This window comes from Neospora caninum, chromosome VIIb (genome assembly GCF_000208865.1).
Source record: "Neospora caninum Liverpool complete genome, chromosome VIIb".
Classification (NCBI taxonomy): domain Eukaryota; phylum Apicomplexa; class Conoidasida; order Eucoccidiorida; family Sarcocystidae; genus Neospora; species Neospora caninum.
The window spans coordinates 1,493,104-1,517,292 of NC_018394.1; the positions used below are offsets into that span (position 1 = coordinate 1,493,104).

General features: G+C 55.0%; 4 protein-coding genes across 4 annotated transcripts; 2 read left to right on the top strand and 2 right to left on the bottom strand.

Annotated features, from left to right (window-relative positions):
• Positions 1–2,990: 2,990 nt before the first annotated feature.
• NCLIV_025770 (putative ankyrin repeat-containing protein) lies at positions 2,991–5,231 on the top strand (the record flags this gene model as incomplete). Its single annotated transcript, XM_003882772.1, has 7 exons — positions 2,991–3,027; positions 3,473–3,542; positions 3,874–4,024; positions 4,142–4,253; positions 4,481–4,623; positions 4,846–4,887; positions 5,115–5,231. 7 exons carry the CDS (start codon positions 2,991–2,993, stop codon positions 5,229–5,231), a joined length of 672 nt encoding a protein of 223 aa, XP_003882821.1.
• Positions 5,232–6,089: 858 nt separating this feature from the next.
• On the top strand, positions 6,090–6,565 carry NCLIV_025780 (conserved hypothetical protein; the record flags this gene model as incomplete). Its single annotated transcript, XM_003882773.1, has 2 exons — positions 6,090–6,443; positions 6,497–6,565. 2 exons carry the CDS (start codon positions 6,090–6,092, stop codon positions 6,563–6,565), a joined length of 423 nt encoding a protein of 140 aa, XP_003882822.1.
• Positions 6,566–7,186: 621 nt separating this feature from the next.
• On the bottom strand, positions 7,187–9,050 carry NCLIV_025790 (conserved hypothetical protein; the record flags this gene model as incomplete). Its single annotated transcript, XM_003882774.1, has 4 exons — positions 7,187–7,197; positions 7,701–7,917; positions 8,293–8,426; positions 8,813–9,050. 4 exons carry the CDS (start codon positions 9,048–9,050, stop codon positions 7,187–7,189), a joined length of 600 nt encoding a protein of 199 aa, XP_003882823.1.
• Positions 9,051–11,408: 2,358 nt separating this feature from the next.
• NCLIV_025800 (conserved hypothetical protein) lies at positions 11,409–20,015 on the bottom strand (the record flags this gene model as incomplete). The annotated part of the gene is made up of 11 exons (XM_003882775.1): positions 11,409–11,522; positions 12,207–12,581; positions 12,767–14,061; positions 14,538–15,316; positions 15,575–15,685; positions 15,919–16,036; positions 16,457–16,674; positions 17,028–17,114; positions 17,751–17,860; positions 18,492–18,624; positions 19,018–20,015. 11 exons carry the CDS (start codon positions 20,013–20,015, stop codon positions 11,409–11,411), a joined length of 4,338 nt encoding a protein of 1,445 aa, XP_003882824.1.
• Between the last annotated feature and the right edge of the window lie 4,174 nt (positions 20,016–24,189).

Consider the following 24,189-nt stretch of genomic DNA (forward strand, 5'->3'; position numbering starts at 1 on the left):
CGCTGAGAGGTAACAGAGATCCCTGGTTCCCTCAAAAACAGCCGCGATGGTGCAAAATCACACTGCAATGCGATCCTCACCCACAGAAGAGAAGAAGGCTGATATTCTAAAGCAATGCCACAAATGTAACGTCACACTTATATCTACCGGCATACATGTGTGTGAAGATACACATGGACACGTGTCCTCACACCCAGATTCACACAAACACGCACACGCACATCAACAGCCTTTCAAATGTACCGTCGGGGTGTGCGAGGAAGGCGCCGAATCACAAAATGAATACCGTCGCCCTGGGGTTCTCAGGAAGGACAGCGGTTAACACACAGAGGTGCTTCCCCCCTATGCTTGGCCATTCACATGCACAAAATACTTTTTCCGCACCATCTTTCACTATTGTTTGATGGTATTAGATGACGATGTATGTTTGACAGTACGACGTCTCGGGTCGATGTTTCTCAGACGGGCATCTAGGTGCATGGCGCGGTCGCGAAACAAAACAATCAGCTGAGCGGCCCATAGAAGAGCCAACAAAGCACCAGGCAGAGAGTCTCGACGTGACTTGAAATCTGGGAAGTTTACACTGATACCGTCGGCCGCTGGAAGCTACAATACCGGGAAAAACTCGGAACCCGAAACCCGATGAGATCCTCGTCGGCGGTGGCAGCACAGAGTGGGAATGGTGTGAATTGGTCATCCAGATGGCAAAGAGGTGACACGAAAAAAAGCTGAGAGCCGGAAGAAATGGAACTCCTCAACAGCGGGAACATTCCGGGGAGCAGGAGCGACCGCGCACCCGTTGGCGGGCGTTTCGGAACAAATACCGGAAATTTTATTGGACGGAACAAACATACTCGTAGGACAGTAGAATCGCCGTCCTTCACGAAAGCAAACAAAGCGATCCCTAGCGACAAGACTGGCAAAAAAAGCTTTCCCCACTCTGTTCTGTCTTTTTTTCGAACGGGAAAATTTGAATGCGCGGTGGCCGGGCTCGTTTTTGGGAGGCGAGGTGGAGGCCTCCGCTGCCTAGCTTTCGAATCGGAGGACGGAAAACCCTTCACTAAGAACGGGCGGCAAAAGAAGTGAAAGCAGACTCGATTAGAGACCCGAGACACACAAAGGCAGGAACTGCATAAAAATTGTTCAAGAAGACACTACACTAAAAGGAGCGAGAGGACAATGTCTACTGCTCGCTCTTGTATGCGACCTCAGCGCGCCTACTTTGCTCTGATGGAACGTGTGGCAAGTGGAGTAGAGAGACCTCACGTGGCATGCGGCACTGCATACACGGGATGCGACATATATACACTCAAAATCTGGGCGAAGGCTTCCACGCCAACGGCAAAATCGATAAATGCGGAGAGCGAAACAAGCGCACACCTCGGCAGAGCGGCGGCAGGGAACCCCCGCAGCACAAGCAGACGACGCCAGCAAATCTCACGGAAAATAAGATGTGCTTTCGGTAATTTAGAAAGGATGCGGTACGTCACATGGCAAATCAACACACAACCTCCCCTCGAGACACAGATGCCTTCTGAGGGGATAGAAACAGAATGCTAGTCAGACGACAACACGTAGAGCCGTCATGCCCACAGTAGCACACTCAGCATTCGAAACTGATCGAGATGAAACCATGTTCCCGCTCCCCCCCCCCTTCTGCACTGACGGGAGTGCAAGAGTCAGTGTGTGCACGGCCGTTTCCTCGCAACGGGTGTTTTCAGCTGTCAAGGAGGAAAAAGAAAGTGCCCAGTAGGAAGGGCTGGTTTTTAATTACCCACCATCGGTGACATCGAACAGGAGAGAGACGCGCTTCAGTGGCTACCCAGCGTTCGCCGAGAACTGCAAGTTCTGGCCGCTCACCCGCGCTGAGAAAAACGCGCCGTCGACATTCATACGCTTGCTGAGAGGGTTAGGTGGGTGCGTTCCGACGCTTCTGAGCGCTCATAACGGATTTCGGGGGCCTAGTTACCTGGATACCGGTGTATGTACAGAACGCAAAAACACGTGGTCACCGTTACGGATTGTTTCTTCTTTTAAGGCAGATGACGCTTTGACCCGGTCGATGTGTTATTAAGCTAATAGACGATTTTTGCGGGCAAGTGTTAATTCGCTGCTGCGCTTTTTTTGCCAACCGCGCTACTCGTAGTCTTCCTTTCCCGTCTCACTCGACGGGAGTCGCGATAAAATCGAACGTGAGAGAGCTGTTCTTTCATGCCTCTTGGACTCATCTGGTGCTGAAGTGGGCCGCAAAAGGGAAATCGTGTTGTTGACGCGCTTGCGGTCTAGGAGGGCATACACGTTTGTGTCAACACGCGCTGTCCGCTGAGGCCTTCCAGCTGACTGCTTCACGTTGAGCGGCTCATTACCGTTTGATGGCCGAAACGTTGCGTTTTCTTTAACGCATGCAAGAATCGGCGAATGACGCTGATGACGAACAGAGACGAGCGCGAAATAAGACGACAGCCCAGTGTGTGCGTGGCGGTTTCTCGGATTTGTCTCCACAGTGCAGGTCTTTTTCACTTTTTAGCAGTGGGTGGGACGCATTGTTGGCGAAGTACGCATGCTGTTCCCGATATTCATGAACTGCTTGACTACGTAGAGAGGGAGGCGTCCCAGCGACGAATGAATCTCTTCTAAGCAGTTTCTTCCGAACCTAAATTTCTCCACAGCCTCCACCATTCCTTTGGTTAGTCTGGGGACGAGAGGGACGAGACTACGGGGATTGCAACAGTGTGGAACCACTTCGTCCAGGAGATTATTACTGTGACTACCTCTCTTTCAGTCCATTTCGGCGTTATCAGTGAAGGAACCGCAAAAAGAAGGACATGAGCTATTGGCATTTGCCAGTCCACGACGTCTTTGCGCGGGTGGTAGACTGTGCTTGACACTGGCTCGTCCTGGCTCTCCTCAACAGTTTACTGGCAACTAGGATATTTGGTGTCTCTCACACGGCTAACTAAAGTGCAGTTTTTCAGCTTTCTACTGCAAGAATGGCGACCACACACCTTAACAAGTCCGTCATCGCTGGTGAGTGGAATTTCACGGTTGCTGTAAGGCTCTCTTGGTTTTTTCTGCACAGCATGCTGGGGAATTGTCATCGCTGGCTCTTCTCTGGTCGGCGACACCTCAGTAATAGCAGCTTCACTTCTAGCAGTGAGAGAGGTTTTCTGCAAAAGGCATCAGCTCATGTTTACTGCGATATCAACTATGCTGCGTTGTCCGACGTTGAGTTTCTTTCACGGCGAAGGGAGACAAGGCAGGCGCGATAGGCATTGCTTATGAACAGTGGTTTCCGAAATGCAAGATTCTATTTAGGCCCGAAAGTGACCTGGTTGGTGGCCGCCCCTGTGACACCACCAATTAGGGCTCCCCACTGCCAGTGCGTGGAAAAGAGGTATTGACACTGATCCAAGGTGTGGTACAGAGGCCATCGTGCTGAGCGGGCTCTGTGTGTCGGACTTCTTGTTCTCAGGCGGAAATATCAAGACCATTAAAGCTCTGAAAAAGTACTGGAACTCGCCGGTGTCAGATATCGAGGACAAGTGAGCTCGCAGAACCCTAACGCGTTGCTTAGGGTGAATATGGTAGAAATTTTTGGTTTTCTCGTCTATGAAACGAGCCGAGGCTCCATGATCAGTTCTGTATGTTCTTTCTGCGTTGCCTGCGAAACGCAGCAGCGGTGTTTTCGAGCTGGGAGTGTTCGCGTAAATTGACAAATATCCTTTGCTGCGGTACGAGCCGTATCCTAGTGCCGTGCCGTGCGTTTCTGTCGGCTTTGTGTGTCTCTCTACAAGTAATCCGCGATCCAGAACTGTATAACTCAAATCGAATCCTGAATGGTATTTTCTAGCATATTATGCGGTGGTGTTGCAGTTCGAACCAGGCCAAGTACACCATGCTACAAATGGCTATACTTTTGAACAAGAAAAACCTCGTTGAGTACCTGATCCCGCAGAAAGATCTGGATCTGACTACGCGAGCCACAGACGGAACCACGGCGCTTATGACGGCGGTCGGGAAAAATGTAAGTTACTCCGGATTTGACACATGCCTTCGCTCCAGGCGAATTGCAGAAAGCACACTTTTTTCCTCCCGTTCACGTTTGTCGTATATCCATCATTCGCATGCGTTTTACCTACAGGTTCCTGTAGATTGGATACGAGCGATGCTCGAACGTGGTGCAGCCGATAATATCAACGTGGAAGACAATGAGGGGAAAACGGCTCTGGACAGATGCGAAAAGGACAGTGAAGGTGAGCTGATTCGAAATTGCGTGATGACCGCACCCAGCTTCTTCCTCTTACGCTACCTTCAGTTAGCTTTAGAGACACATGCATCTGAGAATGTGCCGCGCTTTTGCAGCAAGCGTGAGCCAGTGTCCCATGGACCAACTCTGTGGCAAAAGACGCATTGCAGTAATGAAAACGATGCGTTTCATATGCCGGCAGGCGTTGGATTGTGTGTGGGCGACGCTTTTCAGTTTACAAACTCCTCGTCCAATATGGTGCGCAGCCAAGACCTTCCCCTCCCCCTACCCCGCCCCCGGAGCCTGAAGCCGACCACTCTCACGGTGCTAATTCTACGGACAAGAATGCTGCAACGGAGAACGGCACTTCCAAACCGGTACTGTCAAATTATTCTTAAGTGTGACACTCACGTTTTGGGCCCAGGACAGAGGCATGCGTGAGACACGGCCCAACAGGAGCATCCACCGGCAGTTCCAGAAGCATATCCTGTCGAGATGGTGTGGTATGGGGTATCGATTGATAGCACCGTAGAGGCGAGCTGTGCTGCGTCAATGGAATGTGTTTGCTATTTCTCTTGCGCATTTGCTTTTCTTGGCAGGAGGATGCAATGGCAGCACTCGGTGGCACGCCCCCAGGCTGGGTATGTCTCGGCAGTCCGCCATCATGGCAGCGATAACGCGAGGCGGTTTTAGTAGAGCCTGACTCGCCTGGCCCGTCGAGAGAGTAGCAGGCAGCAGTGTCGCTTTCAGCGTGTTCGTGCCATCCTTTCCGTCAAGAAATATGAGTTGGGCTGGGTACCGGCCAAAGCTGGTTTCTGTTGAATGTGTGAGCATGTCGTGTCCATCTGTCCATCTCCGTTGGTTTCAGGAAGAACACCCAGGGATGTGGGCTACGATGTGCGGCTGCGGGGGTCGACCAGGAAAAAACGGAAGCGAGATTGTGGAGATAGTCGACAACGATCAACCGGTGCCCAAGCATGCTTAAGGTTGTTAGGCGACCATAAAGAAGTCGCCAGAGCCACCGGCTGCGAAGTCTGCAGCGGTAGCCCTGCCGAGCAGCAGACTATTGAATGCAAGAGATGCGTTTGGATCTTTTTCGGAACTGCAGCGCAACCGGTAGTCGTCAGTTCATGTGCGGTAGAAGGAGCATGCATGCGCTAGCGGACTTGTCAATACCCTTCAGTGGCCCGTATCTTTTTCTTCGGTGCGGCCGTTCGGGTCCACGCTTCCTGCCCCGCGGGAGCGTAATGCAGAGGCCAAAACATGCTTGTCGCTGCCTTGAAGGAAATGTGAAGAGTTAGTCCAGGACGTGCAGGGGGGAAAATATGATCAATCCTACAGTGCACCGTACCGCCCAGCCTATGGAAATTCTGAGCTGTGAAGTTTCTCAGAGACGATGTCAATTAGTACTTGCAGGTTGAAAGTGCTGAAAGACTCAAGAGGCAACCTGGTCGCTTGTGCCTGGTACAGAACACTAGCTAATTTAGCCTGCAGAAGAGTGACTCACCACGGACGATTGTACTCTTTGAAAAGGGCGTGGGATTTTCAGCTTACCTGCTGCTATAAATAGTGCCTGACTTAGCTACTTGGTTGCACCCAGTCCGAAATTGCGGAGCAGTCCTGGGAGACTACATCTTGAAGTCCTCTAGCTCGCTGTAGCGTGTGTCGTTCGGTGTATGTACAGTTGATTCGAGCATTTTCCATCTTTGCTTTCCTGAGTTCCTCCAAGGTTGTGGTCAAAGCACAAACATCCAAACACCACGGCGACATTTTGTGGTGCAGTTGTGGACGCCCTCCAGTTGCTACTTGACAACCTAGAAGTTCTCTTCTCTTGCGTGCGGCGATGACACAATTAGGTGATAGCCAACGGCCGTTTGTGAACTGTGGGGGGATTGCAGTCGTCCTCTGGGCTGGCGTCATTTTAGGCTGTTCTTCTGTGCTCGCCGAGTATAACCAGATAACAGCGGCAGCAGCTCATACCCAGGAAAGCAATGATAGACAAAACCAAAATGCGGCACTGTTGCGTCGACGGCCGGAACCGCGGCACATTGCATGGTCAACGCTTGCCTACAGAGACGGCCGTCACTTCCAAAGTATATCGCGCCACGATGTTGTTATGCAGTCGACATACATGACGGAGTTACCAAATGCTGATACTACACCGCCAGTGAAACCAGGGTTTCACCCAGTGTCGCCGGTGAGACTAGTAACATCCTGAACCTGCTAACAGTTGTCACCTGTGCTCCTAAGGAAGTGCAAGGTGAGATCAAAGAAGCTCAAGCAAGACAGGGAGAGAATCGAGATTTTAGAGATTGGTAAGCCCCTCGACTGAGCATTAACTCCGAAAGGTCACCACACTCTTGCGCGCCAGGGAGATCGGATCTCACCACGACGTGGTGCAGAAGAATGAACATGTCTTGGGGGTTACACGCCCGAACCCCAGTTTGGCACGTGGCCTAGCCGGGATCAAGCATTAATCGGCAGGCTTCCGGCGATTCTTTCCATATTGCCGAACCATTTTGCGTGCTAGCTTTAAGGGCATATGAGGGCCATTCTCTGCTGCTTCCCTGTGTATGCTGTCGGAAAGCTCGGAGCTCGTTTTTTCTGGTCCGCAGAAATATCCTGTAAACATTTTCCCTCAGTTCGATCTTCCCTAGGACAGATTCCTGAGTTGATGAGGGACAGACCGACGAACGCTACCTGTGCTTTGAGCTCTAAGTAGATTCAGCAACTGCAGCACGCTTCGCTAATTCGACAAACCCCATCCTTCCCGCACCAGCGTCACCGTGTGTAAAACACGTGAACATTTGTCGCACTGAAAGAACGACTCACAGTAGAGGACTACAGAACCTTTACCCACTGGATCACGCACCGCTATCCAATCAACCTAGATCTCTGCCACTGCTACTTCCTTTGGCTATTCGGTAAGCGATGCTGACTTTATGCGCCACCTGACAGACGATCACATGGTGGTTCATTCCCACAAACTTGGTACGAGCTGAAGTCATGATGACTCCGGCAGTCGCTTTGTCGGAGACTGCAGCTCTGCTGTGGTCGGAAAGAAGGGACATGTCAAATACAGGAGACGAGTGGTTGGCTACCAGGAGTTGAGTACGATGATATTTTCGTCCAGCGAATGGTATTTTTCCTCTGTCAGCCTCGGCAGAAAGCATGTTGATTGCCTTTTCTCAGAGTGTTATCATAACTCATCCCTCTTCCTTTGATCGAACAAGGGGTCGCCTTCGTGCATCGCTTTGATTCGCTTTGCTCTTTCGTCTTCAGTGAGATACGGCTCCGACCGGCCAGCTGCATGATCAAAGAAAGCCACACAAGTAGAAGGTGGGACTAAAATTGGGTCAGAAGACCGGACAGCGCCACAAAAGCCTTGGCTGGAACTACCTTCTGGCGGCAGCGCACTGGCAACAGCTACAGCCATGCCTGCCCTCACACGTACGTGGAAAAAAGCGATTCCCATCGATCGTCCAGTAGTCAACATCGGGTTGTTGTGCGAGAAAACGCCGTACAGTCCCAATATCGGCTGTGTTTCGGAGATTGATGATTGCTCGAGCCGACTCGACAGAATACACCCGGACATCCGCCTTCGCGTTCTTCAGCATCGCAACCCATTTACTTAGAACGGCACCTGTGAAGTCCGGGTCCCCGTAGAGCTCCTGCATACCAATGTTCGAAGACAAACAGTAAGAGGTTCACAGCTTAAGCAAATACGTAGAACCACGTCCTGCTACGGATTGTGCAACATATAGGATTGGCCACCAGCCCCATACCGCACAAGAACGGCGGCGTCTGTAGTCCGGTAAAAATCGTGACGTACCGAATACAGTATCCACAGCGGATTGGCTTGCGAGTAATGAAGCAGGCTGCAAGGGACCGATGCCGCGACTGCCCCCCCCCCCCCCAACTCTTCGATTCACCGCTGTTATGTAGGCAGAGCTCTAGACACCTCCGACTAAAAACTGCAATAGTGAACCCAAGAAACTGTGAGAATGAAAGTCGACATATTGCCCGCGAAGATGTGACATGCTTACGTATTCACCGTCCAGTCTGAGATTGACAATGAGCAAGTGTTCGCCAAAGTGCGTGCCCATCGTCTGTGCCCAATCCCCTTCATCGTCCATATCGATTCGAAAAGAGTCTGCTGGAGATGCGCTCCGTGGGAAATCTGACACAACCAGAAACTCGTAGCATCTTCCCAGGACTCAGATAGCGCGCCAGTCAGGGGAGGTGTTGTTTCAACGTTCGGCGCCACTAATGACCACAACTTCAAAGATCACCTCCCGCTGAAATTGTCGATGAACCACCTCTCCTTCCTGTGTATGTTTGACGTTCGTTGCCTTGGCCCCAGCCCTCGAGTGGCCTCGCAACCTGCAGCGGTGTCCGTTGCTACCAGAGCAAAAGATCTGCCCCCTGGGTAGTGTCCTTTCTAGCAGTCCCTGCAATGGATGTCAAACGCGCTCGTTGCCATAACGGGGGACAGTTCCGCCGATACACCCACCAATGAGCCGTATCTAATGGAGTGTATGACCACGCATTTTGAATGGAACTGACCTGGAGGCAGGTCGATCTGGTCATCGTTGATATCTCCAACATCGAGTTCCTCAATGTCTTTAGCAGCGTCTTCAATAACGAACTCCTTCCAGTGTTTACGTGGCGGCTGGTACTCTTCCGCGTGACCATAAAAAAAATGAGGCCTGACAGCCGAGTCAGCGGTCAAGATGCCGACCGCAGAAAGAAACGACGCCAAGACAAGCATGGACTGCCCATCCTGGCGGTATTTTCTTGTCATGTGAGCCATGAGAAAGCGTCCAGTTCGGAGGATGGATGGCCAGGACTGCGAGGAGACTGGCTTTACAACCTTTAGCCAGAGGAAAAACGACTGGCGCCAACGTGACGTTCCCCAGTCATGTGTGGCAAAGGGAGAGGCAATCTCCGGCGAATCCGCCGACCTTCTCGTTCAAGACTCACAAATTAGAAAAATTCCGAAATACACACTAGCTGTATAACATGTGGCAGCTGGACGTGGGAGTCTCATTTGGTCGGCAAGACGCTGGCGGCAAAAACCCGCGCGTACTAACGGCTTCAGTTTCTCCGTGTAAAGCCCAAGACACCGTGAAAAACGTGGTCGCCGCCGTCAACTCCCTCGGCATGCTGATGGGGACAACTGAAGTCTCATTCCTGACTGACTGGCATCACAATTTCTCGCTCCACGATAGATTTGAGCCTGGCTGAGGTGCTGGGGGGCGCACCTTCAGGGAGGTGCCAGGCAATGACGCGAAAAAAGTCCAGCACACTCCTGCCACACAGGGCCGTTCGCCCACATTAAATTTTTGTGTCGACATGCGTGTATCTGCTCCTCCTTTCCACAAGCGTGTGAACTACAACAGGACTGTGCTTTTCCACAAACCTTCCTTCCGCAGCGCGCCAGCAGGCTCAGACATGCACGCACACGACATCTGCTCTCTCTCTCGGAGAGCTAGCGCGCATGCAGGTCGCTGCGCCAACTACAGTCCGTGGTAATCGGTTCACTTTACCGTGGTCAGCAGGTGTTTGCCAAGGTGTGTGCACACCATTGAGTTCCGTAGTTTGCCGAATATAGAACTCCCAGGCTCCGATTGTGGGATCAGGAATCTGCGGAAGCAATGCACGGCACAGACGAAGACGCCACGTGAAACGGTCAACGTTTCCACCCTCCCGAATCGCACCCTATGCAGCTAGAGTTCTTTCGAAAGACGTTCTCGCTTCAGATCATGTGGACTCTGAACAGCAACCTGACGAAATCATCCGCAGTCGCGTTTTCGAGCGAAGCCTGTGAAGCCGACAGGTGTAGAAGGGAGCAGTGGACGGGCGATGATGCCTCGCTTCTCAGGAAACGAAAATACCGGACATGCGGCCTCAGCAGTCAGGCGCATGGAGAGCTTGGGTCGAAGCCACACCTTTTTAAACCAGCGAGAGAGTCACTTGAGCAAGCGACTGCATGTATGGCATAAGAGGAAGGCCTGACTAGGGCAGACTCCAAACAGGGCGTGCTCTGTAGACGGCTACAAGGAAACACGTGTCGGCTGTGGAACATTGTGGTCTGATGACTGACGGAGGCACAGCAGCGTAAAGGACCTTGCTTCTGCTACATACGTCTTCCTGAAGAAACCTCCTGTTAATGACACGGTCACTTCCAACACACGAATGCAATACGACGGTCGAGGCACGGACTAGCTTTGGTGTCGGAGGCTGTGTTGTAAAGATTCTGAAGGGGCGGGGCTTTTTTAATCCGTGTGGAATAGAAATCACGTGTTGTGCATGTCCGTTGGCGGAGGGTGAAACGACTCTGTAGTGTCTCACTGTAAAAGTGTATTTTTTCTAAATTCGGCGCTGTGATGGCGGGGACAAAACCCTTGGTAGATCTACTGCCGCTCCTGGGTGCAGGGGCAAAAGGCCTGGCGTCCAGAAACGCGGTCGCAAGAGATTTCTGCCTTTGACCGGCCCCCGAAGAGAGCAGACCACACAAGCAGCACAACACGGAATCACGGAAGTCTCGATTCAACCGCGACCATACAGAAGCCACTTCAGTCTATCTTAATGACGCCGAGAACTCGGCGAAGCAGGAAACAGGCGTCAGCCGCGGGGGTTCGGGAAACGTGTCTTCTCGACATGGACAGAAGTCTCTGATATTCGTCATCACCCGTGCCAACACGCGAAGCTTTCCCTCGAAAAAATGCGTTGGAAAAACGAAAACGAACAACCCGATGGCCGGTTCTCTCAATCAAACACGAAATAAGCAAATTTGCTGCCCTTGGCTATTACAGAAGAAAAAGAGTTCCCTGCCTTGGAGACGTACACCTCTCTCTGAGGGTATGGCCCCGACGTGAAAAACGCACCTTTTTCTCCCTCTGTATCCCATGTCAATTTTCCCTCTTCATAAGGAGTCAACTCTGCTAAAAACAATTGTCAATGAGAGTCGCGATATTCGAAAACAAAAGCGTACAACTACCCATATTTGTGAGAAAAGCATTAGAGCAAGCGCATATCCGCGTGGACATGCCTTTCGTTTGTCCCAAACTGGGGGCGTAGATAGGTCCACAGGTCAAGACGAGAGACAGAAGAAACAAAAAGACAAAAAACACGAGCTCATGCGTCGCATCGAGGCAGTTCACGCCTCAAGTCCCCGGGTGAAGTGCTCCTCCAAGTCGGAACTCATCAGAATAGGCTGGAGACGCTTGATGGCCGCCTCGATAAGGGCGGGCGACAGTTGCAACTCCCAAGCCTGAGGACACATCGAACCGTGAAAGAGTCCAGGCGGAAAGAACCCGTTTTCCATACGAAAAATGTCGCTTCGCCGCCTCTACGGACGGACCATTTGCGAGAACTGCCAGGGCCGAGGTGGATAGTTTATTATGCGGTTCTCTCGAACGTGTAGAGCTTATTGTGTACAGTTGCCGTTTTCGAAATTAGGCCGCCACAGAAAAGGCGTGTCATCGTGGCTTAGATCTCTGACCAACCCAGCGGCAGATTGGTATGCCACTACGCATGCATTTGACACGGCGTCTACGAGTTTGCGCCCCCGTCACACCTTTTCATCTTAGAAACACAACCGTCCAACAGAGCATGCCCTATTGCAAAAAGGGCCGATGTTGCAGCTGAAAAGAACCGTTTAGAGTCTGCCGCTTCCAGACGTGCATTCGCGAGCGAAAATAGCTTTTGCCTGCGTTTGGAGACGCGTGCGCTAAGCTGCGTTGCACCGAGAGGTGTACCTTCTGCAGGGAATCTGTCTCGCTACGCGTCTGCCGCTTCCTGTCAAGTTGCCAGTCTAGGCTGTCTATCCACCTTCATCCATCCGTGTGGGGATCTACCGCTGAGCGACTCCATTTCAGTTTCTTTTTGGCGACTGGCGTTTGCATCGACAGCACTGCTCGGGAAGCCTCTTTCCCACTTCCCGCCGTCTCCGTACCTGCTCTCGTTCAGCCGCGAGTTTCGTCTTGAAACCTCCGCCAGCGCCAGCCGCGCCTCCGCCCATGCCGACAAAAAGGCCGCTCGAGCTTCTTCGCGCGCCGCCTCCAAAGGGGCCGAAGCCGCCGCGCGCCGAGCCTGGCCCTCCCCACAGTCGGCCCTTCAAGGGGCTGGAGAGCGAGGAGCCCCCGCCCACAGCGCCCGAGAGGCCAGCGAAGCCATTCGCGGCCGTGGAGCCGAGTACGCCTGGCCGCTTTGGCCGCATCAGACCCATCTGTTCAAAGGCCTCGAGAGCGTGGCGCCAGCAGCTGGTTGCCATGTGTTGACTCAAGAGGTATCCATTCTGGAGTTCCTCGCACAGCTGACGATACTGAACCTGGAGAGAGAACACAGCCCCACACGCAGAGAACGGTTCAGACGAACGCGATGCGCTCCGAGTTTCACATCCCCCTAACGAAGCGCAGCAGCAACAGCCACAGGAAAAACGCGCGACTCCCTCAATTCGTCCCTTTTTTCTCTGCTTCGCTTCCGCCTGCACTGCCTTGGCGCGCACTCACTCACCTCTACATCCGTGAAGGTGATGTCGACGCTGCCTCCGCAACCGAGGAGCTGCTCTTTCTGCTGAGTGCTCACATTTTCCTGCTGGCTGTGGCGTCCACCCCCTCGGAAGCCCCCCTCTGTTCCCCTCTCGCAGTCCCTCGTTCCGGCGGGAAGCGTTCCGCCCGACTGGCCGCCCGACTGCGCTTCGTGGACGCGCTTCAACGCGCTGCGGCAGGCGGCGAGGAGATAGACCTGGTGCATGAGCGGCAAGCCTTGAATTCTCGCCACCACGTTCTGCTGGTCGTTGCCGAAGACTGCACCTGCTCGCGCATTCATTTCGCCTACGCCGATCACCTGCGAGACGCTCGCGCGCCCCTTCTTGGAGTGCGGCGCGTCGCCTGAAAGGCTGCCACAGCGGTCGTTCTCGCCCTCGCCGGCGAGCGCGGTTCCGAGCTTCCCTTCTGCGCCCCCGTCCCTTCCGGGCCGCGAACTTTCTCCGCTGTCCGAGGTACTGCGCAGAGCGCAGCGGCCCTCGCCGGACCGGGAAGGATCTCGGGACGAGAGAGACGAGTGACTGCCGCGCGAAGCGGCGATCAGGTGGAGCGAAGGGGGCTTCGGCGCGCCGTTCTTCAAATTCTGGATGTCGCGCAGCCCCAGCGAACGCGAGGGGGAGTAGCCGCTGCTGCTCGACGGCCGACGCGTCGGCTCGCCGTTCCCCGCAGGCTCCTGGAGCTGAAGCAGCTTCAGTGCGGAGAGCTGAGAGCCCGTGCGCCTCCGCTGGCCGCTTCCTCCCGGAAAAGGCGACGGCGGAGGGGTAGACGCCGTGGACGAGAAGGATGAGAGCGACAGAGGAGAAGGCGGCGACGGAGAGAAGAAAGACGCTGGACAGGACCCGAGACTCAGAGGCTGCGCAGCCGAGGGCGCGAGGTGCGCCTCTCCGCCGGAGCGAAAGTGGCGGACTGACGGAGAGAGAGACGGCAGAAAGCGAGACTGAGACCTCACGCGCGACTCGGACAACTGAGACAACTTTGGCTCTTCCGCGTGCGGGCTTCCACACGGGCTGACGTCCGCGGAGACCATCTGAGACTCCCGAACAGATTCTCGCCTGCGCCCACCGCAAGACTGGCGGTGCCTGACCCTCTCTTTCTCCTCCGCATCCTCCGTCGCTCCCTCCTCACGCACGCTGTCGCCCTCTTCTTGTCTCTTCTCTGCCTCCGCCCGCCGCGCCAAAGAGAAATGGGCGCCATGCGACGACTCGCCGTCTGACGAGGCATGCAGCAGCGGAGACCCCAACCAGCTGTGGGGGGAGTTCACCTCTGTGGACACAACACACGGAGGCGAACGCACGCGCGGGGGATTTCAAACGTCGCCTGCCGACGTTCGGCGAAAACTGGAAGCCAGGGTGGGTGCGCGGAGAAGCCTCGCGCATGAAGCTTGCACTTCCCAGGACAGGGCCGAGCCGTTCCCACACCCTGAAGCTGGCGGTCGTCTCTGAGAGAGAGAGCCGACTGTCCCCCCGTCAGGGGTTTTGACAGGAGAGCGTGAGGTCTGATGGAGCGATCGCCGGCTGGCGCTGAAAAGAGGCACCCTGTTTGGCACTCTTTACACGAAAAAACACAACCGGCCAAGGCCCAATCAGCAGCCTCCGCTGACGCATCTGCTCTCTCAGACTTTTCTCCGACGCCGCCCTCCCTCCTCTGCTCGTGTTAATCGCGCTCTGACTCGATTGCCGCGTCTTTTCTGGCCTCCATCTGTCTTGGCCTCTTATCTCTCCCACTGCGTGTGGTCTCACCTGTGTAGGTATTCCTGCCGGACCCTTCAGTGTCTCTCCTCGTGTCTCCATCGCCCCTTGCGCTGACATCGCCATTGATCGCGTCCTGGCCTTCTCGTGCCGCTTTCCGCAAAGCTTCCGGGTTCTTTCGGCCGCCCGCCGTTTGCTGCCAGGTCCCCGGGGAATGGCAAGACGAACCCGAAGTGAGAGGAGAAGGAAAAGAGGAAGTCGACGCAGCTGTGGACGGCGATGTTTGCTGCAAGTGTTGCGGCGTCTCGCCTGTCAGGACGCTTTGGCTGAGGACGCCCGAAAACGACGGAGTCGGCGTCTGCTGAAAGCCGGGTTCGCCTTCTTCTTTCCGCGAAGGCAAAGCAATGGTTTGCCGCAGAAACGCCGACGAAGCACGCCTTTTCGCCCTCAGCACCGCAGCAGGCGCAGCGCACGGACCCAGATCCGTCCTCACGGTCTCACTCTCGTCCTCACGCGGGTCTTTCCCTTCTTTCGGTGGAGATTTGCTTCGAGCGACGCCCGGTGGCGACGCGCTCGCAGGCGCCGACGGCGCGACCTCTTCTTCTGCGGGCGACGATTTCCCCGCGGGCCTCCGCGACTTCGACGAGAGCGAGGAATCCTGGACAGACGCAAAGTCTGCCGAATCGACAGACGCCTCACCGGTCATCGACCGACTCGGGGGGGCTGCTGTCGAGCAGAGGGAGGATCGCGACCGCGACCGCGCCGCCGCTGCGAGCAACGCGCGTGCGCGTTCGTCGTGCAGAGATCCAAGTTTGTCTTCGATCGCGCGACTGAGACGACACACAGGGAAACAGAAAACGTTGGACACACCGAAAACGCGAGAGCTGCGCGCCGACACCGCCGGTGTCGACACTTCCCCGATCTACGGGTAGAGTTTCAGTCAGGTTTCTAGCAGGGGCGACACGATCGCGTGAATCCTTCTGCGCAGACGAGCTCATCGCAGGCTTGAGGTCTTGGTCTGCGAAGCTGGTTCTTGCGTTCGCCTGGCTTCGCGGGTCTGCCTAACCTCGCACAAAAACGGCGCTCACCAGAAACCACTAAGAGCCATGCGGAAGTCGCCGTAAGTGTTTGCGGCTTTCCGCGCAAAGACGAGAATCGCCGGAGCTGCGAAGCACTTCTGACCTCCCAGAACTTCCAGTCTGCAGGACACGCACGCCGACAGGGCAAGGCCGGGGGAGTCTCGCAACGCAGCCAGCCACGGTGGAGCGCTGAGGTGCCAAGTGGTGAGAGATCTCCTCTCGTGGATACGCGTTCCCGGCACCAAGAAAAGGGAGCAGCCAGCCCCTGGACGCTTTTCGGAGTGCATGCGTCATGAAAGACCATCTGAGTGCGGCAGAAGGGAAAGCTGCTCAAGGCTTGGAAGCAGAGGAACGTGACTTGCCTTTTCAGGAGAAGACTCGTCAGCTGGCGCTCAGTGTATGGACAGAAGGTGAGGGACGGAACAGGAAGCCCCGCGAAATGCTGTGCGAGTTCCGAGCTGTTGCTAATAGCTGAAGAGAGACGCAGATGCACGCAAAACGAGACGCGCACTGAGTCCGTTCTGGACTTGTCCCGATTTCGAAGTTCCAGCATCGACTACGCGGCCCACAACCTGCGTACAACGGAGCCACGTTTTCGCCCCTCGCTTCTGCACAGCACCTCGATTCGCCACATCGGTGTCTTTCTCTAGTCGCCAACATCCCTTTCCGTGGACGTGGGCGAGTTTCGTCTCATCCGCATACGAGACCGTTCGCGTTGTGCTTCTGGAGAAGAACACATCTTGGGGAAAGTATCTGCAAGCGCCCACCCGCTGGTGGTTCTACACATTTCGACAGGGCGCCTCCATCCTCAAACGGATGCAGCGGTCGGGACACTCCCGCCGTCACCGGAAGGTCCAGTGCGGAAGCGTGCGCGCCGTTCTTTGCACCTACCGACAACAACGATCTTCGAATGGGGATGCGTCGCCGCCAGCGCGAGCGCCATGAGGATGTCCTGTTGCAAGGCGCTTCTCTGACTTGCCGCTCCGGAGCCGCCTCCGTGCCCACGGACACCGGCACCGCCCCCCGACGCTCGGCCGGCGCTGTCGCGGACGTCTGCGCGAATCTTTCCAGTCGTTGTGAGGAAGTCAACCTCGTCCACGAGACACAGCCTGGAGTGTAGGAAAGGCCGCAGAAACAGACAAGTTTGAGAACAGATCCAGAGATGGACACCGTCAGGAGAAAGGACCGCCGAAAAAGAGAGGGAGACACGCTCGACGGAAACGCCCAGAGAGCGAGTCAGCAGGGGTGAGGGCATGGCAGGGACTCGGCAGGGTCCGCTCGGGGGAGGCTTTCGGATTGCGGGAAACTTTTTTGTGTCGAGGAAAGTCTTCTGCGCTGCCTGAGAAGAGAACGCGGTTGACGTTGCGCAAACGCGCATCTCAGCAACAACACGAGAAGCGAAAACAGCCATACTCTTCAAACCCAGAGAATGCAGCCACCTGACATGTACACGCGGGCTCACCAGAGCTTATCAGACTTTTTGGTGAAGTTTGTGAATCGCGTCACCAGCCCTCCAATTCCTTCCTTCATTAGGGCAGCCTTGAGATCTCTGAAGCCACAAAGGCAAACCACAATGTGGACACCAGGGCGCGTCACGCAACTGGACACCTTCGGAAGCTACAGGGTAGGACCGCTGGCCGTGCCATGAAGCCGGCGATAATCAAACGAAGAGGGGAGAGTTCAACTGCAGAGACCGCGTGTGCTGGTTGCGGGGATCCCTGGTGTACAGACACTCGTCGACGCCGTCTACGAGGACCCCGTCAGGTGTACGGACACGGTAACCAAGTTCCTTAGTCGCACAGTTCACGGAAAGAAGCGTTTTCTTAACTTCGCCGCGGCCGGTGGAAATGCATGTGGATACAGTGTTTCTACCGATCTCTCCCGTAGACTCGGTTTCTGACGACTGGAAAACGAATCTTCCAAACACGGCGCCGACCAGGAAGCACCAAAAACTGCCTCTTCGCGGCACCAGGATCCATCTTTTTGGGGTTCGAGTTTCACACCATACGCGGAATGAACACTACGGCACAGCAGAGACAGCGGCCACGAAAAAATGCACCGAGCAAACTCGGACACTACCCAGGAGGTGCCAGCTCACTATTTCTTTTGCGTGCGCCGCGAGTGTCTAGAAAAAACAGGTGCGCGGTGGTTCGCGTGGAGAAACGAGACGACGGCGAAGACTTACGAGTACAGTGCCCGTTCGCTTGGAAGATTCGATGGCGGCAGCATTCGCACGAGCATCTCGCAGAACAACTGTGCGTCCTTCTCGCGGTGGGCGCAGGAAACCGTCACTAGCTGAAAACAAAGACAGAGACCACTAGAACTGGAGTAAACGCGGCTGCCGACACTCTGCCGCAGACGGGTGAACTTTACGTCCATCACTTGCTGCCCAGACGGCAAAAGCACGCCGACCCCGTTCCAGTCAAAGGCGTTCTCTCTGCCGTGCTTGCGGCACACCGGTGGACACTCCGTGAAGTTTGGAACCGAAAGTGACTACCGCTTGTTTCTTTCGGCGTACGAGCGACGCAAACCGTAACAGAAGATGATGGGCAAAAGAGGATACATGCACACGCCCACCCTTCACAGATTTTGAGCAGTAAACAAGACGGCGAGTGCTTCCTTCGTTGAGAGTGTAACTTCGTTAATGGCCCAGATGCGCGAGGTTTGAACGGACCCTTCCTACGAAGGGCTTCAGCCGAAGAGAGAAGAACAGTTTTTTCCAGAATTGCACAACCTGAGCCTTTTCGAAGGCGGAAAACACTGGATTGGATACCCAGGGAACTGTGCTCCGATCAGTAAGCATAATATACGCCGCTCGAACTTTCCCCTTGTTGGACTGTGCTCGTCTTTCCCTTCACGGGAAACCCGGGAAACTTTGAGGCTGCATGCGGCATGTTCACTCGGTCTGTCTGTCTCCCTCGTGTACCTCTTTGTGGATTTTGCTGCGGTGTTTCGCCTCCTTGAGTTTCTGGTCCAGGACGTGCAAAGCCGTGCACGTTTTCCCGGTCCCACTTGCGCCACAAAGGTAGACCATACCGCCTCGCTTTCGCGCCAAGAGTCTGCGAAACGAAATCACACACGTTCCGGCACACCCTCGCTCCGCACAGTCGCTGTTTTCTGTTCACACCAGCGAGACTTGTCGACTCAACCAGGACATGAATTTTAAACATTTCGGGAGGCAAAAAGGTGGTTTCACGGAACCGCGTACACGCTGTCTGTTAGAAACGGTGTAGCCAGGCGCGTCCTCGTGTGCCAAGTGGAGCAAGTCGCTATGCAGCTCTCGTGCTCTGCTGTCGAGAGGAGACGACGGACAACAGAAACGCATGCAGACGCGACAATCCCCTGGCGAGGGCCTTCGCTTGAGCCTGTGGCAGGAAATTTTCGAGTTCCCGAGAACAGTCGCGGTAGCAGACGCGTAGGCCACCGCCTGTCGGAACCGCCTGTCGCCTTACTTGTCGATGTGGCTGCTGATGGCCTGGACACTTTCTTCGCGTTCTCCCGCGTAATCTCCGACCGTTGGACGCAGCAGAGTCAATGCCGACTCGAATTTCTCGATTTGGTCTTCTAGATCCTTGAGCTCCACATCCTCTTCCGTTTCGATTTCGAGCACAGACTTGCCCCATCCTTCCTGCGCCGCTTCCTCCGGTTCAGAGCTTTGTCCCTCTTCCCGCCGCTTCCGAGGACTTGTCATTTCCACTTCCTCCTCTCCGACGTTTCCGCCCTTACTTTGCCGATTAGCGCGACCTCCGGCAAGCCTGGCCAACTCGTCTGAAGGTGCACGCGTTTCTCTACGCGCCTCGGCTTGCTCGTCACCGACACTCCTCCCGCCTCTGCCTCCTGGTTCGGCCCGTGCAGCCTCGGGGCCTTCTCCCATCGATCTTCTCCACCCTGCTTTCTGATAGGAGCTGTCTTCCTTCGTCTGTCGAGTGACGCGCCGTGGAGGACTCTCAGCTGCCTCGGAGTCGCTTGGTTGCGACTCACCTTGGGTGCACGCAGGCGCAGACTGTCCACTTTGGAGGTTGCTGTCGTCTCTTTCGGCTCCGCGCGTTCCGCCGGACGTTCGTTTTGTGAGGGAAGAGAGAGACGAGGGGAGGGGACGCGAAGCCGCGCTCGCGTTATCTTCCTCAGAGGCGCTGCTTCGCGTCTGACCGTCGCCACATCGCGTCGCCACAGACTGAAGCCGCGTAGAGTTTCTTCTTTTCCTTGCGTCGGGGGCCTTGCGCTGGGGCGTCTTCTCCTCCTCGACCTCCGAATCCTGCGACCGGACCTCCAAGGCAGACGGTTCACGCCTCTTCTTCGAACGGCCAGAGGACTGCAGAGGCGAAGCGACTGCGGTCTGTTCCGAGGCCGCCGCCTTCTTGCTGCGACCGCTCCGCTGGCTCAGATGGGAAACCGGCGAGGCCGGGGCCGGGAGAATCCCCGCAGAGACGGGCTGAAGTGCTCGAGGCATGGCGCGAAGCTCACAGGGCACACGGAGGAAGAGGAGAGGCGAATCGGCCTTCGCAGCCTAACGTCGTCGGCAGGCTTCGGGCAGCCGGGCGAAAGCTGTACCACTCTCCACTGCGCAACGGACTCCCACGACGCAGGAGGGCGGCAAGCAGCGTGGACGCTTCGTCAGGCGACGTGAAATGAAGGAAGGTTCACAAAAGTTCATACCATTTTCGCTTGGGGCAAGCAACGCAGGCAGCGGCAAGAACGAGACCTTAGGCTCTCCGCACTGTGACAAAAAAAAGGTACAAAACCAAAGCTACGCGTGATGTGGCGATGGGCACAGAGTCAACAGGAAAGGAAAAGCGTGCCCTCAACTGACCTTCCACGACTGGGTGCAACGGCAGTGGACGAACCTCTACAGCGGTGGCCCGAAGGCGTGTGCGCGGCACCGAGCCCACAAAAACTGGAAAAGGAGGGGCGCCCCGGAAAAGACAGGGGCAAAAAAGCGGAGTGTATGGGGGGGAAACAGACGACCCTGGTCCGGAACGAAAGCTGCTGCTCGGACCGACAAATGCGTTTGGAGATACTTTGCAGTGAAGGCGGCCGGGGAAGACCGCGGCAAGCAGCGACACCGATACCTTCACGCGTGCGACTGTACGTTCCCTGAACAGACTGCTCCCAAAGATATATACGATCTCGAGTGTGTCCCACTTAACGAGCCAAAAGCAAAAGAGACGAAGGAGCGAAAACACGACTTGCATTCAACAGATTCCCTAGACAAGGATACAAACGACAAAGATTGGCAAGACATCCGACATACACGATGCGGGCGGTCAGACTCCCACGCCACGACCCTGGCTGGGTGCGATAAGGCTGAATCCTATCCTACAAGAAAAGGGAAGTGAAAGCACGTAAATTCACAATAAGGTGTACAACCCGCTGGGGAAAGGTCCATAGGGCGCACGCGGCGTTTGTTGCGCTACTGGAATAGACTTCGTTTGCCATGCGCCTGCCTGGGAAGAAGAGAGACCGGCACCCATTTGTACCGCAAATACGCAGTAACTGGACACGAAATGAACGGTAAAGTGGGCATTACGCACGGTCTTCTGCATACCATGTTGTCGACCTCGCCGGTCCTCAGTTCCTGGGCACGTGGACGGCCGGTCGTGTATCTCGAGTTCGCGGAGGGCCGTCCGACGCGGCAGAAAGCCGTGGAAATGATTCGCGGATCGGCTTCTGTGTGTCTTATGAGAAATGTACAGGCTCCGAAGTTGACGCGAAGCAGCAAAGAAGCCACGTTTTTTCGGCGTGGCTGTGTGCCGCTCGCTAGGTTTGCCTCCGACGGGAGGAGAGAGAGCAGCCGACGAGAGAAGGCAGCTGACGTGCCGTGGAGCGGACGGTGTCAACGCGGAGAGTCACGAAGGACGACACTTGGTTTCGCGCAGACACACCGGAAAGAAGAGGAAGAAACACTACGGAAAAGGAGATTTTTTCAAGAACAGGTCGCGTTGGAAGACCCTATTCTCGCAAAATCCTCGTTTTTTACACCACCCACCACCCACCACTTCCCCCCAACCCTGAGACAGCGTGGAGTCGAGAGATTCTCGCGCGATGACGGCGCATCGGCACCTGACGAATATTAATTTGCAAAAAGGCCGTCCAGTGGTGTCGTTCAAAGCACAGGGTCTGCGATGTAGCCGGATCGGCTGCGCTCCGTCTCGCGGAATACCCAACTGCCTTGTCGCAGGCCAAGCACCTGCAGACCTGCCTGCCGGCGGAAAAACTATTCACGGCACATCGGCCTTTTGGGCCTTTCCGGACTGGTGTTGAATCAAAAAAACAGCACACACCTGCCGACCCTTGTCCGCTCGAGGCAGTGACGAGCGCAACGTATTGCTGGCTATGTCGCTGGGGCTAAGAAGTAAGCTATGAAGAAGCCGATGACAGTGAACAGTGCGGAAATGACCGGGTTAACGTACTGTAAGTTCAGGCGCTAACACCTTCCTTTTTGTGTGGGGTTTCCATTGCTCACCCGTATACCGCACGAGCTGGCTGCCCCGACGCGCCTCGTTCTTCCCCAGTCATCGAAATCTGCAATTCCTTCACAAAGCAGCCGCCTCCCAGGTAGCGCGCCCTACGGGAAAAACACACAAGTCCGGAGGCCGTGCGCCAGGTGACCTTCGTTCCCTCTTGACTACACTGCCTGCGGTCACCTCGTCTTCCAGCAGAGAAGATCATTTGCTAGAGCCAACTAGCTCTGCTCTCACTGTTGTCCTGCAGCGAAGGGAATGCACAGGAAATCACAAAATATGGGGACAAAAGAAACAGCGAAAAGAACGGGTGCCTTGCTCCGCTGCAACATAGCGCCAAACGCACACGGGTCAAACCAGCACGAAACGACTACAGCTTGAGCGACAGCCGCAGGATGTTCGTCGGTCCAAATAAAAAAGTGCTGGCGACGGAAACTTTCGAATCACGGAGCAGAGGTGTGCTCTCCAATGGGCGATACTGCGGGGTAGGATCAAATGCTAGGGCATTGACGAGTGATCGAAACGCTGCACTCACGGAGTGATCTCCTGCGTCGGCATATCAGATTTTACAGCCGGTGCAGTCGGACTTTAGTGTTACAATCATTCGCGTAAACGCGTTAACTCATCTGTTTCTTCCTCTCTGTGTCAGCCAGGTGTGTTCGGTGGTTGGCGCAAAACGGTGGCCTTCCTCGAGTAAGCGGCTTCAGTAGCCTTGCTTGCATGGTCCAACGTTTCTTCAGCCGTCGTCCAGTGCAACTCGTGCACTTCCCAGCTGAGGAATCACGATTCACATCGGTGCCCGCGTGTGTCGCAATTTCCGGACCAAAAAGGGGCTACAGGCCAGCATTGGGTTTTCTAGTCCATATGCGGTTTTGTTCCCTACCAGCTTGTGGCGTGTGAGTGCGAGCGCAACACGGGCAAGCGTAGAAAGCGTCAGAGCACCACGTAGGGAAAGCCACGAGTGCGTGTATTTGATCGAGTTTCAACTAGGGGCAACTAAAGTAGGCATCGTCGCGAATGCATCGCTCATGCGAGGCATCCCGGCCTCCGAAAGCACGTGACAAGGAGCGTATTGCCCACAACGACGTTGGCATCGACGGCGGTGTCTACCGTCGTCGCGGGCGAATCTGAGGATGCCAGTCTTCTCGCGTGTGAATGCAGTGGCAGAAGAAAGGTACTGCGGGAAAACCGGTTGTAGTCGGCTCGTGCAAGCAAAGCGAGACAATCACTATGGGAGCACGACCAAGGTAATGGACTGAAAGCAGAAATCCTCGGTGAGACAAGAGCAATTCGTCAGCAAACCCCGACGTTTTGGTTCGCTAAACACTTGATATTTCGTGGATCTGCGTATATAGCAGCAGAATCGCTTTCGGACAACCGTCACCGCTCTTCCATGCCCACTAGCTCGGTTGTCTGTGTAAGCCCCATGGGTGTATATCAAAGCACAACATTTTCACTCGGAGCATCTCTTGTCGGTCACATAAAGAGTGCTTTCCTCTCAAAGCGAATCGCTCGTTTATTGACTGCACTGCCCTGCGAACGCAGCTCTGATCGGAGAGAGAGAAAACTCCTTCACAGCCGGTGGCCTGGAATGTGAAAATACTCGTGGTCGGGTTCGGACGAAGGGTCGCGAAAGGCCGCTGGGTTTAAGCAAAGGAGACAATTGAGTTTTCACGGAAATACTGTACCTTCCAGGCATTCGTTTCATCGTCGTCTCCGTTTCCACTCCCTGTTTGGCATTTTGTGACAAGAATATCCCGGGTTCGTGTCGAACAGTCAGACAGAAAAGGCCTCCTAGAGCCCTCCCTCATACCACGTGAACTACACACTCGAAATCTAGCCCGCTCAAAGCCGTATACTGCGCCTTTCCGTAGATTTGGTTTTACCAGCTACCCGTACTCGACACAGCTCGCACCGTGTGCCTGTCTTCAGCGGTCCATTTTGGAGAGGGAAGTATATACAGTACTGCATTCCACTTGGCCTTGAATATTTTGGAAGCTTCAGAATGGGTCTTCGCGTACATAAAGTATAGCGTGTAATACGTCCGCGAGTGCTTACTTGTTTCGGAAGTAAAAAAATGTGCTTCCTACGCGGCTGCTCGGATTAGGGTCGCCGCTGAAGTGGCGTCGATAGTTTGGTGTAGAGTGGAACTATTGACACACG